This window comes from Schistocerca gregaria, chromosome 4 (assembly GCF_023897955.1).
Source record: "Schistocerca gregaria isolate iqSchGreg1 chromosome 4, iqSchGreg1.2, whole genome shotgun sequence".
Lineage (NCBI taxonomy): Eukaryota > Metazoa > Arthropoda > Insecta > Orthoptera > Acrididae > Schistocerca > Schistocerca gregaria.
The window spans coordinates 218,814,268-218,830,497 of NC_064923.1; the positions used below are offsets into that span (position 1 = coordinate 218,814,268).

Genomic DNA, 16,230 nt, shown 5'->3' on the forward strand with positions numbered 1-16,230 from the left:
CTTGTTAACAATATTAGCTTATTCCCAAGAATAAGCAGCTTTCACTCAGTTAATACTCAGCAGAAATCAAACCTACATTTGGATGGGAATTCCTTAACTCTTGTGCAGAAAGGTGTGCAGTATAGTGCTGCATCCATTTTCAGTAAGCTACCGCTTGAATTCAAAAACATTAGCAGTAATCCATGTGCTTTCAAATTGAAACTGAAGAGTTTCCTCATGGGACACTCCTATTCTGTCTAGGAGTTCCTTGAAAAATTAAGCTGATTCTTATTTTATTGTTGATTGTGTTTAATTAAACTTATGGATTGACTTTTTTGGGTTCATAAACATTTTATTTTTATCTGTTATTACTTTTGTGTTGTAATTTCATGTACTGACATGTCCCAGGACCTTGGAGATTTGCTCCTCAATTTGGTCCTACTAAACTTGATCTATAAATAAATAAATAAATAAATAATAGGGCCTAATGTGTTACTTGCTTCTCCAGAAGCCAAATCTTTTTTTAATATGTCTGTATGTTGTTATTATTGCTGTTATTGTTTTAAATAGCCTTCCTAAATTATAAAACTATGTTCTGAATTTAAAGTCGGGTTTTCTTTTTCTTCTTCTAGTTAGATCGTAAAATGGTTCGCTATGGAGAATATTCACCCCTGAACCCAACTTGCAGAACATCTAGCAAGCTGCTTCTGGGGATTGGGGAGTATGATGAAAGGAAGCGCTTATTAGAAGAAAAAAAGAAGCAGGAACATAAACAGGTTAAAAACTAATATTTTGTAATGGATCTACAAAATGTTTCCTAGTTCAGCACTTCATTGTTGCATATGCTGTCATATTTATCATTGGAATGGATCTTTTAAACAATTTTATAAAATTACACAGCTGTGTTTTATTCTTTGGTAGCATATGATTTTTTATCAATTAAGAGATCCTATTAGTCTATTTTTGGTAACTTTTGTTGTTGCTGGAGTAAGTCATAGGCAAGGTTCTGAAATTCTTCCATTCATTGTCGTGCAGCGCTCGCCATTTGAGCATAATCAGTGTGTTAAAAGTCAAACTGGAATTGAACAAGGTGATTTTTCATGTGTGTTTTAATGATATTTAATCATGTACTACCAAGACCTACAGCTTACTAATTGAATATTTATTTACAGTTAAAGTTTTCCAATTTTTTTGAAGTGTTATGTGCAACCATTGCTTAAAGCTTTAATCATGTGACATCTGTTTGTATCCTGCAACAAGTCAGAACTCATGTATAATTTTCAGAATCTGTCTGTCACTAAGGAAATTTAAAATAAGAATATGGAATTCATTTTTGTGCATAATTTGCTTCTATTTATGTCTCTCTTGCTGTAAGCCTCAAGCTTCCAACCAATTTGTCAGTGAGCTGTTATGTACCTATTTCATGACAGTTTCAGTGCTATAGTAAATTTTGATAAGAAATGTTAGAGTTTATCACCTTCATTAAAAATTAAACAGACTATAGCATCTCATTCCAATTTTCTGTCTATGGTATGTGAAAACATGACAGCTCAGCTAATGGAATCGATGCGCGAGGCTGTCACATATTTGGGGCATGTCAGCAGTGTCACTACCACAGGTATGATTACCTAAAAATCTACCAACACACAGTGCTAAAACTTGTAAGGAAACTCCTGTGGCTGGGCTAGGTTAAAAACAATAAAATTGTATGTTCCACATAAGACATCTCGCAGTGAATAAGGATGTTAATGGTTACCTGTAGTGTGTTATTGTGAGCGAGTAAAAGTATGTCATGGGTGGTGTGCTTGTATCGCCTTGCACTTGCACATTCATAGTATGAGGAAGAAAACAATTCAAGATAGGGGGGGGGGGCATTGTCATGCTGAATAGGCTTACAGCTCTGTAACAGCCAGCCACCAGAAGGGTACTATTGCTAACATGGGGTAGCAGTGCTGACAAGAGGTCAATTCGTTTCTCAGGAAAATCAGTAGAATTTGTGGTATATTGAAGGAATTCAAAAATTTTACACTTAAGCAAGATGTCCACTTAGGCTTGCGGAGCCTGTACTTAGATAGAGCCCACAAAGTCTATAAAGAGTATATTGTTAACTGTTCTTTGTGGAAGAATGATTGCTTAGTAGAATCAGTTTATGGGTTAATAAGCATAAGGAGCAGATTGAAAATTGTCATGCATGTAGGAAAATTGGAGTAAGGAGATATGGAGTTACACTGGGGAAACAGTCGTGATCAGCTATCCAAGCTCATTATAGTCCTTGACAATTCTGCAGTTTGCACACTATACTGGATAGCTCACTCTGTGAAAAATTAAAGATGAGTGTTCACATCAGTGGAGTATGGGTCAATTCATTTCAAATCGCCCAGGCGATGTTGCTCAACATTTTTGATTTTCTTGCTTTTTTTTTATCATGACTTCACTGTAGACAGACATTCACAAAACACTGTTTTAAAATTTTTTATAAGTCATAGTTTTTTTCCTTGCAGCCATTTTTACAATGGCAGTTGGGCAAATTTTAGTGGAAATCAACGTTTGCGGAAAGTTTAATTGCCACGTTATTTTAAAAGATATCAGAATAATTCAAAAACCAGTGTGCTCAGCATGAAATGAACTTCAGGCATAATTTTTTAAAATTTTTCTATCATGCAAGAGAGTCACTCAAACTCTTTCTGTAAAGACTCTGAAAAAATTTATCAATCTTCACTTTTTAAGGTCTTCAATTTTCATGAAGGAAGAGAGACTTACAAATAATATGTTATCTCTGTGTTGTGTACTTACATAACTACCTGCAGTAAAAGTTGCAGTACTGAGAATGCACTCCTGTTTTTTTCTAGAGCTTTTCAAAAATGGCCAAAACTCTTCTAACGTCAATTTTCGCAGGTCAATATCTAAAAAGGGACTGAATGAAAACAAGTGAACATTTTACAGCATGTTCTTTATTCTCATGGGAATATCTCACAAAAAAATTATGACTGAGACTCAACTACATTGAGAGTAATAGAGCAGCAAATTTCAGTAAAAACGCTACCCCTCTACATGCTAGTGCAGTGCCAAGTTAGCAAACAAGGGCTTCAAATTATGACAGTTGACATTGGTCAAATGATGTTTAAATAATTACGTACAATAAATGATCAAATATTTCTACTTTTAAATAACAATGGGTGGAGATAACAATTGATAAGAGTTCTATTCTTAAAATTAACGGTACATTTGTTGTACTACACTTGCGTACAGTATGCACATAATAATGTTTCTCCATGTATACAGATTTAAAACTTGTTGTAACTACTTGCCAGCTGCAATTTTCATTAGGGAGTTAAACAAACATGATATTTCATTGCGTAGTTTATCAGTTATGTTGTGTGTTCTACCAGACACTTTGTGAATTCCATTGGTGTTACTTTTCATATTACTTTCTTTGCAGGACCCAAGACAATAAACAAGTCAATAAGAGTTTTGTGAGTGTAGATCTGAAGTCTCCCATCTTCAACTGTTTTCAAGAATAGTAGAATTTTCAAGTATTGAAATGAGTTGTTTTGTGAGTGAACTAAGAAGTGAACAGTGCCATAAACAACACTACAAGAAGAAAGTGCATCAAGAATTAATAAGACTGAGTCACTTGCCAGCTGAAGAACAATGTTTGTTAAAATTAAGAATTTCAAAAGAAATTTCTAGTATTTGTTATTACCACAAAGATAAATATTTAGACAAATACAACCGCATTTTTGGTAAAAAGTGTTGTGACCCATTTGGTACTCACAAAAAGCCAGTTAAAAATGGTTTGCGTAAAATACTAGTTGAACACCTAAACAAAAAAAAAATGTGGATATTAACCTAATTCCTGAACAAGCTCTATGCCCAACTTGTGCATCAAGAATATTTGTAAATAAACCAGCTGAAAAAGTGGCAATTAGTGTTGAGAATGATCCTGAATTTCTTCTTGGGTCTTTTGAATCTGTTGAGGATGATCCTTTGCATCAAGTAGAATCAATCTGTGAACCTTTGGAATTATCTCCTTTACGTAAAATAACAAAGACCAGCGACTATCAGCTTTACGAAGAAAAACTGATAAAATTACAAGTGCTGTCAAGCAAAATTGGAAGAATCTTTCCATAATGACTTAGATACTCAGGATGGAAATAATACAGAAAATGTACAAAGTGAGTATGATACACTTATTACTAAAATGAAAGAAAAATTCAAAGTTTCCAGTTAAGATAATTAGCCTCTTGCCAAGATCATGGTCAAAGGAAAAAAAATCGAGGAATTTGGTGCATCTGAATACATGGTGAAGTTAACTAGGCAGCTAGTTATGGATCAAGGTATCTTACCACATCTTTCGAAAAGACAAGGTGCCAACAAAATAAGTGAAGTTGTTATTAATAGTGTTAAAGAATTTTACGAGGGTGATGACAATAGTAGCATGTGTCCTGGTAAAAAGGAATGTGTTTCAACTGTGATTGACAATGTTAAGGTGCAGAAGCAGAAAAGGTTAATTCTTCTCTCGCTGAATGAGCTCTACAGCCTCTATAAACAAAAATACCCAGATAACAAAATTGGCTGCTCTATGTTTTGTGTTCTATGACCAAAGTGGTGTGTTCTTCCGGGTTCATCAGGAACTCATACTGTATGCGTTTGCAAGCATAATCAAAACACAAAGTTTATGATGGAAGGAGCAAAGCTTAACGCAAATTATAAGGACCTGATAGCTTTCATGGTATGTGATATTGCTAATGAAAAATGTATGCTTGACATGTGTGCAGGATGTCCTGGACCAGATACCCTACTTGATATCTTAAAAAATGAGCTTGGCATCTTGCCTGATGAAGTAGTTTCCAACCAATGGATACAAACTGATAGAGTTGAGCTTATTACACAGGTAATGTCCAGTGAGGAATTTTTACAGTCTCTTGTTGATAAGCTGGCGCTTTTAAAATCCCATCACTTTATCTCAAAAGCTCAAGCTCAATATTTTAAGGAAACGAAAGAAAACCTGAAAGAAACCCACTGTTTAGTGATTGGTGATTTTGCAGAAAACTATGCATTTACAGTACAGGATGCAATTCAAAGTTTTCACTGGACTAATGCAAAAGCGACACTGCATCCGTTTGTCATCTACTTTAAAAAAGAAGACAACATTTGTTGCAAATCTATTTGTGTAATTAGTGACCACCTAGCACGTAATACCACGACTGTGTATGCATTTCAACATCACCTCATTAGAGAAATTAAGAAATCATACGTAATGTTGAAAAGGTAATTTACTTTAGTGATGGCGCAAGCAGCCAGTACAAAAGTAAGAAAAACTTCATTAATATCTGCAAACACAAAAATGATTTTGGTTCACCAGCAGAGCAGAATTTTATTGCCTCATCGCACGGAAAGAATTCTTGCGATGGGATAGGAGGAACAACAATAAGAGAAGTTACACAAGCTTCCCTTCAAAGACCTTACACAGAACAGATCCTGACTCCACACAATTTGTTCAAATACTGTCAACAGAATATTACTGGAATTAGATATATATTTGTTTCTTCAACAGAAATTGAACAAATCAAAACAAAGCTGACTGAGAGATTTGATTGTTGTTTACCATTGAAAGGAACAAGAAGCTATCACAGATATGTTCCCATAAGTGACAATCAAATAAGATGCTTTGTTACTTCCAAAGGCTCCAACTTTGATGATCATCAAACTTCAATATTTTTTACACATGTATCATCTCTTACAAATAACGATTTTGTGGAATGAGATTTTCACTCTGCAGCGGAGTGTGCGCTGATATGAAACTTCCTGGCAGATTAAAACTGTGTGCCCGACCGAGACTCGAACTCGGGACCTTTGCCTTTCGCGGGCAAGTGCTCTACCATCTGAGCTACCGAAGCACGACTCACGCCCGGTACTCACAGCTTTACTTCTGCCAGTATCTCGTCTCCTACTTTCCAAACTTTACAGAAGCTCTTCTGCGAACCTTGCAGAACTAGCACCCCTGAAAGAAAGGATAGTGCGGAGACAAGGCTTAGCCACAGCCTGGGGGATGTTTCCAGAATGAGATTCTCACTCTGCAGCAGAGTGTACGCTGGCAGAAGTAAAGCTGTGAGTACCGGGCGTGAGTCGTGCTTCGGTATCTCAGATGGTAGAGCACTTGCCCGCGAAAGGCAAAGGTCCCGAGTTCGAGTCTCGGTCGGGCACACAGTTTTAATCTGCCAGGAAGTTTCAACAATTTTGTTGTTTGTATCTATGATGAGAAGTGGTGACTTGGAAAAATTGAAGAGAAAAGTGAAGATTACAATGATGTTTTAGTGCATTTCTTTCACCCTTCTGGTCCAAGAACTGCCTTTCAACTTTCCAAAAATGACACTGCTTGGATCCTGCAAAGAAAGTAATATGAAAAGTAACTCCAATGGAATTCACAAAGTGTCTGGTAGAACACACAACATAACTGATAAACTACGCAATGAAATATCGTGTTTGTTTAACTCCCTAATGAAAATTGCAGTTGGCAAGTAGTTACAACAAGTTTTAAATCTGTATACATGGAGAAACATTATTATGTGCATACTGTACGCAAGTGTAGTACAACAAATGTACCGTTAATTTTAAGAATTAGAACTCTTATCAATTGTTATCTCTACCCATTGTTATTTAAAAGTAGAAATATTTGATCATTTATTGTATGTAATTATTTAAACATCATTTGACCAATGTCAACTGTCATAATTTGAAGCCCTTGTTTGCTAACTTGGCACTGCACTAGCATGTAGAGGGGTAGCGTTTTTACTGAAATTTGCTGCTCTATTACTCTCAATATAGTTGAGTCTCAGTCATAATTTTTTTGTGAGATATTCCCATGAGAATAAAGAACATGCTGTAAAGTGTTCACTTGTTTTCATTCAGTCCCTTTTTAGATATTGACCTGCGAAAATTGACGTTAGAAGAGTTTTGGCCATTTATGAAAAGCTCTAGAAAAAACAGGAGTGCATTCTCAGTACTGCAACTTTTACTGCAGGTAGTTATGTAAGTACACAACACAGAGATAACATATTATTTGTAAGTCTCTCTTCCTTCATGAAAATTGAAGGCCTTAAAAAGTGAAGATTGATAAATTTTTTCAGAGTCTTTACAGAAAGAGTTTGAGTGACTCTCTTGCAAGATAGAAAAATTTTAAAAAATTATGCCTGAAGTTCATTTCATGCTGAGCACACTGGTTTTTGAATTATTCTGATATCTTTTAAAATAACGTGGCAATTAAACTTTCCGCAAACGTTGATTTCCACTAAAATTTGCCCAACTGCCATTGTAAAAATGGCTGCAAAGAAGAAAACTATGACTTATAAAAAAATTTAAAACAGTGTTTTGTGAATGTCTGCCTATAGGGAACTCCTGATAAAAAAAATCAAAAATGTTGAGCAACAAATTTTATTCATATTGAGTGATTTTTAATGGATTGACCCGTATGTGAAAGGTAAAACTCCAAGTGACCAGGTGGTCTCACTTGCTGAAGTGCTTTCAGTACAGAGAACATCTTTAATCGTAAGGTGGGACGAAAGAAAAATGATCTTGACATTTTATTTACATCTCATTAACTGAGAAAGGTGTGTGTGAACTTGAAGAAGCAGTCCCAGTGCACTCACTGAGACAATTTCAACTTTTCACAAAAATTGCAGAACATGTCTCCAAAATGTCGGCAAAGCTTCAAATTTTCATAATAAAATGGCCAACTCGATTCAAGTGTAAAAGTTATGTGAATTCTTTAAAATAGTTAAGGACAGACAGTAAACCAACAAAAATCCAACCATACATAACATAAAATGACAATTGAGTGTGAAGTAATCCATTATTTAGAACATTACTAAGACTATCTAACAGTACTATGAAGAAATATGTCAGGCAGACAAGCTAGGTAGGGCTAGTGTAGTTTCTGTCCTCTGAAATCATCACAAAAGATTGGCTTATGGTAAAACAGTAGGTTGTTACCTAATTTTCACACTAAGTTTGCTAAATAACATTAAAGATATAGCCACTTGTAGGAAAAATGTTTACAATGCTTAAAACCTCTGCCAGGTCGTGGTGGGAACAGAATGAACATTAGTTCACACAGGCGTGCCGAGAGGCATCTGAATGGTGGTTAATGCAGCAATAGTATAATCATAGTCCAGCAAGCAGCAGTCATGTAATTTGGTAATAGACACACAACGCAGGTACTCTGGAACACGTCCAATTAGTGCATTTAGTCCTACAAAAATAGTAACACATGCTAGTGTTCCATCCACAACAAGAAATTAACACATATGAACTGTTAAATGCCATTGCTGAGTTGGCTGCAAAGAGGTGAAAAATTGATGGTAGTCCACTCACTAACCTCATGTTTCCAGAGCACATAACCACTTCCAGAGACTGTTGCATAATTACAAATAGAATATACCAGAAAAATGGTGCACATTTGCTTATATATCACACTAGTTACACGACTTGACTTCAGCTAACATAAAGCCAGGACTGTCACCACCTTATGTACTAATACACAGGCTACGCATAAACAGCAAAATAACAGAGAATAATAAACAAATATCATAGCAAATGTAGTACAAAATAACATCAAAATAATACAAGAAATGCAGCTTAGGCACAAAATAAAAACTTGCAGTGCTAAGTGACTTTAGCAGTATATTCTCCATTGTGTGATCATAGTAATTCACCTTTAATATATTTTGCCTTAATCTGACACAATTATTCTTTTCTCCTTCTTTTAAGTGATTGGGTTACTGACATCTCAGTGCTATTTCTTAAACAGTGTTGAGTTGATATGAGATCCCATCATGTGTGTTGCTTTCTCATTTTCTAAATACATGTAATTTGATCAATAAGTAAAAATAGAACTGAGATGGCCTTGCAGTATAGCCCAGTGATGTGGTCATTAGAAATGTTCCATTTGACTGAAGATCTCACCATTTATTGGTGGTCATTGGTGATTGACTTTCCTGCAGTGACAATAATTTCATATGCAATGTCACCCTATGAACAGGGTGCAAAATCAAATGTGACATTTTAAATTCTTTTGTGTGTACTGTGTTTGTATACTCGGTCCTTGACTCCCTAGTATTCACAATATAAGCTGAAGAACCAAAGAAACTGGTACCGGTGCCTAATATCGTGTAGGGCCCCCGTGAGCACACAGAAGTGCCGCAACACAATGTAGTATGGAATCGACTAATGTCTGAAGTAATGTTGGAGGGAACTAGCACCATGAATCCTGCAGGGCTGTCCATAAATCTGTAAGACTATGATGGGGGTGGAGATCTCCTCTGAACAGCACATTGCAAGGCATGCCAGATATGCTCAATAATGTTCGTGTCTGGAGAGTTGGGTGGCCAATGGAAGTATTTAAACTCGGAAGAGTGTTCCTGAAGGGACTCTGTAGCAATTCTGGACATGTGGGATGTCGCATTGTCCCACTGGAATTTCCCAAGTCTGTCGGAATGCACAATGGACATGAATAGATGCAGGTTATCAGACAGGATGCTTGCATATGTATCATCTGTCAGCCTTATCTAGATGTATCAGGGGTCCCATATCACTCCAACTGCACACGCCCCACACCTAACAGAGCCTTCACCAGCTTGAACAGTCCCCTGCTGACATGTACGGTCCCTGGATTCATTATTTTGTCTCCATACCCGTACGTGTCTGTCTGCTCAATACAGTTAGAAATGAGACTCATCCCACCAGGTAACACGTTTCCAGTCATCAACAGTCCATTGTTGGTATTGACAGGCCCAGGTGAGGCGTAAAACTTTGTTTCATGCAGTCATCAAGGGTACAAGAGTGGGCCTTCGGCTCCAAAAGCCCATATGAGTGTATTTATTTGAATGGTCTGCACATTGACACTTGTTGATGGCTCAGCATTGAAATCTGCAGCAATTTGTGTAAGGGTTGCACTTCTATCATATTGAATGATTCTCTTCATTCATTGTTGGTATCAGTCTGCAGCTTGTAGTGTAGTGGCTAGCGTTGCTGTCTCAGGATTGTGGGGTCCCGGGTTCGATTCCCGTACCAGGTTGGGGATTTTCTCTGCCTGGGGACTGGGTGTTTGTGTTGCCCTCATCATTTTATCATCATCATCATCATCATTATTGGTCCCATTCTTGCAGGATCTTTTTCCAGCCGCAGTGATTTTGGAGATTTGGTGTTTTACTGGTTTCCTGATTCTCAAGATACACTCATGAAATGGTTGCTGTATGGAAAACTCCCCACTTCATCACTATCTCAGACTTGCTGTGTCCCATCGCTTGCGCACTGACTATAACACCACATTCAAACTCGCTTAAATCTTGATAACCTACCGTTGTAGCTGCAGTAACCGATCTCGCAACTGCGTTAGACACTTGTCATCTTATATAGGCATTGCCAACTGCAGTGCTGTATTTTGCCTCTTTACGTTTATCTATATTTGAATATGCGTGCCTATACTAGTTTCTTTGGTGCTTCAGTGTACTTATAGTAGTGATTACCATACTCAAAAGGCAGCTATGTATAGATGCCCCTTGGGTACTTAATGTGTTTCTACAAGAGTGTGAAGGTGGTCCTAGCGGTGGGAAATGTGGATGAGGTGTAGCCACAACTTGTTTCTTACACAGGTATACACGAGGTAAGGCCAATGGCCGTGCTGCAATGGTAACACATTTCCTTCTGATTGCCAAAGTTAAGTGGTGTTGGGCTTGCCAGTACTTGGGTGGGTGACCATCTGGGTCTGCTGAGCACTGTTGGCAGCTAGAGCATGGAATGTTTCCTCAGTCTATATTTCACTAACGGGGTGTTAGGATTAAGCTGTTCAAGCAGTCCCTTAGTCGATATGTAACTTCCAAATCTCGCTAGATTGCTTGCTTCTCTCTTTTTCTTGCGCTTGCCGTACAATACCAATTGCTGCAAGGGTTCTGCTATTCAGTGCCCTTGAACTCTGACACTGCTTCTCTCCCATCGACTTCGATTCATTGCGTCAAAGCTGCCGAAAGAGACTTTTCTGTTCCAGTAGAATGTCACACTCAGAGATGTTGAAGTCAATATATTTGCTACAATGCACAACTCTTAACATCTCATAATAAATTGACTACACATGCATTACATTTGAGCTAGATGTTTTCATGCATCCGTGTCACACAAGACAAAGAAAAAAGAAATCATCCAAACAGATTTTGAAGTCCCAGTGTTACTAACTGGCCGCTGTGTGATCCTTAAGCATTACTGTATGAAAATATAGAGGGGCATGTGATCAGCGCACTGCTCTCCTGACCATTGTCTGTTTTTGTGATCGGTGCCGCTACTACTCTGTCAAGTAGCTCATCAATTGGCCTCGCAAGGGCTGAGTGCATCCCGCTTGTCAACAGCACTCAGCAGACCTGGATGGTGACCCATACAAGTGTTAGCCAAGCCCAACACCACTTAACTTGGGTGATGTGGTGGGAACTGGTGTTACCACTGTGGCAAGGCTGTTGGCTCTCACATAAGATACAGAACAATAATACAGTAAAATCTGAACATCTGTGCTGTTTTGATTTCTTTCACATCATGGAGATCATGTGCTCTCTATGCCTTTCCTCGCATCCATGAGGAGCAAATGACTCCACCCATTAGGTAGAAGCACTAGGATTGGTAAAACTCTTAATCTGCATAAACCATCAAGAAACTTCTGGAAAGTGGGGTGTTTCCTACTTACTGCCTACCTTAATCAACAAACATCTTTCATCAGCCAATGGATATCAAGAAGGTGGAACATCTCATTCTATGACTGACATGATACACCTTGGTTGCACCCAGATCTTGAGACCAGTTGAGGGGAGGAGCTTTGTGACTGAGTAGTAGTGACTCCTGTCATGAAAATTGACAATGTCCAGAAGAGCGGTGTGCTGACCACATGCCCTCCATATTCACATCCAGTGACACCTACCAGGTGCAGATAAAAGCAGTCAGTCATTATCATTTGGCCTTCAAAGGCGTGTTCAGATTGAGTTTAGTATTTATAGATGTGATAAATGGGTAAAATTAGACCGAAAATTCATCATGTAGTCACAGGTGCTTGTATTGTTGCAGGCTGTTTCTGGTGGTGTGTCTTTATCTGACAGACATCAGCTGACTCGAGCGAACAAAGTAAACCTTACAGTACCATTGGAAGACTATGCAAGGCTCCTTAACAACATATTACTTCCGATGAGCGTGATGTCACAACTGTTTACATTTGATTCATTAAAGCAGTTACGAACGTGCTCGTGCACATGCACAGTTGAGTTGCATATGAGTAGTACCTTCTTCCGCTTCTGGCTGTCGAAATGTTGCTGTTGGCTGTGTAAGCAGCAAACCGAGGTATCTGAACCGGGCGGCAATTTCTTGAGGAGAAAAAAAAAAAAACTTGCTTCGCATAGCGCCTAGCATCTAGTGCACATGGGTCTATTGATTACTTAGATTATTTTGAAACGCATCCCAATTGGTTTTTGGACACATTCCAAGTTGACTTCTGCATGAATTATAAGTTGATATTTGAATGTGTGCACAGTGTACATGATGTCTCTGGGGAGAATCCATCTAGAAATAAACGTTCCTGCAGACAAAAGGGGACAGGGCTATATGAACTGAGCAGAATAAAGCCGAATGGGTGAGTGCAAACTGCTGTTTGTTTATGTGATCGATTGGGTATCCGAATGATCATCATTGTTATAATTACTAGTGAAGTCCATAAATTCAGACTACCAGAGTGAAAATGACTGTATGAAATGTGAAACTATTTCCAAACATAAACCGTTTTGCTTGTACTTGGCTAAATAGGCATTTCATATTAGTACTTTGCGATTTATATTCTGTCGTATTATAAAAATGACCATTATTACCAAAACAGTCTCATTTATTTGGTGTGTGTTAAAATTGCTGTAATATTACGAAGGCCTATTTTCTTTTATCTAGTAGGCAGTAACAAAATAGACGTAATCAGATTGAGAAACCACACCAGTCTTGGGTACTGTTTGTATTAACAGTTTGTTCAGTATTAGACAGCGATATCTCGATTTTTCATGTAGCAAAACGTTTGACGAATTTTTGATGAGGTAATAGATTCCCCAGAAAGGAAAGCACAACATATAAAGCTGTAGCAAGATTAGATAGAAAAAAATGCTGGGAGCTAAAGACTGAATAAATGTGTGCTGTTTTGCTTGTCTCATGTCTATACTGGCTTTATGTATCCTATATTTAATTTTATGACACACAGAACTGCAGGCTATTGTTAGCTAATAGGCAATAGAGAGTCCAAATTTTGTGAAGTGTTCTTACTCTTCCATCCAGTATTAATTGTGAGGTGTTTTTATTTTATTATTTTTTTAAAGAATGGGGGGGGGGGGGGGGGGCAGGATGTCAAACCAGCCGGCCGGGAGCAGCAGGGGCACCACAGGATGTTTTAGTTTCCGCTATCCTGAATATAGTTTGATAGCATCCATTACAAAATATACACATTTGAGTTCCACAGTGCGAAATACAGTGACGTGCAGTAGAAGAATGCTGTGTGAAGAAGCGTGGCTCTGCACTTTTGTACATTTATGACCAAATAACAATTCTTACATTTCCTCAAAGTTTTATGTTTTATGCATCAGACTCTTCAGAAAGAGGTGAGCTACAAAATGAACATATTTTTGAAAAATCTACGTTAGTGATTATGCTATTTCCTCTTTGTTTACTGTTCTCACGTCAAATAAAAAAAAAAAAAAGTTATTTCTGTGACTGGGAGCTATCAAGTGAATTAAAATACATTCACATAATTACAGAGGGCTAAAATATGTTGTTAGTTTCAGATTTTGTTTTATTTCCACCTTTCTGACAGTCAATCATTAATTGTATTGCAGAACAATGAAGTTATTTTTGTTGCTTTGCTAAAGAAATTTGACTTTTATTTATCTTTTCCGCCGAGGCAGCCAATTTATTTGAAACAAAATGTTTAATTCCACACTGTTGACTAGTTTCAACTGTTCGCTCCGTCTCAAGTGCACAATTTCATCTTCTAGCACGTATGGCATTATGCCATAATAAAGAACCAAACATGAGATAATACAGTACTGGTACTCCATGAAAATTTACATCCGAAAAACCACACTGAAAAGCTTAATATCAGATCGAGGCCTACTTCGTTAGGAATGTGGATATACGAATGCGCACTTTCAGTCGAATTATTCATTTCAGTATGGTTCACAAAATTCTGACAGTCTTGGAGTATTCTCTGATGTCTTGTTTCTTTTGTGACATAATTTGAAATCTTTTAATGTTTTACACATAGGAACATGCGGGCTTCTTACGTCATCGTAGCTGCGCAAGTGCGGTGATGCCTCTTATCTCGTGCTCTCTGGCAACTACTGGAACAAATCTATTTGTAACAGATCATGGGAAAATATTGCAAATTGAGGTTTGAAATGTGTTATCTTCCCCAGATGAACTATGTGCGAGAATGCACGATGAATTAAGAAATTCAGCATTTTACTTTCATTTAAAAATCAACACTTTGATGATAAGTCATTCAGAAGAATTTCAAGCCCAAAAGATCAGAGATTTATATCGGGATCAAACATTTTGCTGGCACATTTTGTGTGATGTATCCTAAAGTGTAAAATGCGCAAAAAAGATCAACATTATATGTGAAATCTTTGCTTCTCTTGTAGCTTATTAATCTTAGTGACATAATATTATATGTGAAAGCTTTGCTTTTCTTGTAGCAACACTATGTATATTAATTTAAACCTTTAACTTTTCCTGTTCGTGTGTTTGCACTACTTAACAGTGATGTTGCTATTGACTGACTATGTCACGTGTCTAATGCTCAATATCCGCTGTTATCGTCTGGCGAGATCACATGACCTGAGCTGTGACTGGCTTACAAAAGTACATCGCAATATTGATATCATTGCTGCGGAAAGTAACATGTGGTGTTTAGTGGAATGCGAAGTTATACTTTCGTAATATGAAAATATGCAGCGTACATGTTGCTGCACATCAAAGAACATTCCAAAACATGTTTTTCCCCCCTGTGTTTTGTTTTCTAAAGTGCTGGGAAATAATAAACCGCTGTATCAAACCATAATCATTCTAATGATTGTCAAATTTTACAGTTCTGAGGGAAAGTATACTGTCACTTAACACGGAAAAAGTGTATTTTCACCCGGAGAAAGTGTATTTTTAACCAAGAGATCTGGGAAAAATCCAGTAATTGTTTTTCTTTGTCCATGTATAACCCTGATAGAGACATTTACAAAATCAGATGGTTGCTTAAGGTAGGTGGAAGAAGCTGCCATGCCCAGCCCCAAGCAACAGTCAGGGATCCACTTATGCCGACTCTATAATATGTTGGAACACGAGGACATGACTTTATAAGTGGCACTGTATCAGTGCTTTCAACACACTCTCAGGAACAGTTACATAGGTTGATAGTTAAAAAATGTAGATGTAGGAGGACAAGTAAGCCTCCGTATTGAAAAAGACTTAGGATTAGACAAACTCACTTGGCTGAGGAATATAAATGAACTGGAAAACTTTCCACAAACTGAATTGTGCAGGTAGGCCTTGCAGAAGCAAGTTGAACAATTAATTCAAAGAAAAATCTAAGACTAAAGGAACTAATTGGCAGAGTATTGGAGATTAATAGCAAGCTTTCCAGTTACAATGACCAGCTGCACACTCAACTAATATGATGAATATTGAATCAGAGAAATCAGTAGTTTGCTTATTAAATGGACTGAGAATGATGTTGACTGACTGGATGCACTCGAAACTATAGATTGGAGATTTGTTAGTGAACTGATATCTGCATTTTCGGTTGGGATCCCAGGTCTAGCCCCTCCCTACATATAAATCGGCCGTGCACAAAGTATATACCAAAACAGCTGGCTTCATTAAGGACATGTCCCTCTGACAAATGTGCCACCACAAGGGTGGAGGGACCAACTGAAACCCAATAGAAATGTTGGATACATATTGTGATAAGATATTCTTTTTCACTTGATATGTCATATTAACAGGGGAGTGGTTGAAAATCACTGCCCAATACATTACCCGAAAATTCGTTTGTGGTCAGTACAAAGTGAACAATTGACAACACAGGTTTAACAATGTTTTATTGCAGAATATTCACTCTTTGTTTCTCTCATCCACTATGAAGCACAGTAGAGGCACCTAACCAAGAAGGAAACACTGATTTTTGCTATTTGTAGCTCG

General features: G+C 37.5%; 1 protein-coding gene across 10 annotated transcripts in view; it reads left to right on the forward strand.

Moving 5' to 3' along the window:
• LOC126266869 (uncharacterized) overlaps positions 1 to 16,230 on the forward strand; it is a 128,391-nt gene that overhangs the window by 40,742 nt on the left and 71,419 nt on the right. For 8 of the 10 annotated variants that reach the window (XM_049971494.1, XM_049971495.1, XM_049971496.1 and 5 more), the window contains one exon: positions 612 to 755. In XM_049971494.1, coding sequence (XP_049827451.1) covers positions 612 to 755 — 144 coding nt within the window. The remainder of the gene's footprint in view (positions 1 to 611; positions 756 to 16,230) is intronic. The other 2 variants (XM_049971501.1, XM_049971503.1) reach the window with 1 other exon arrangement.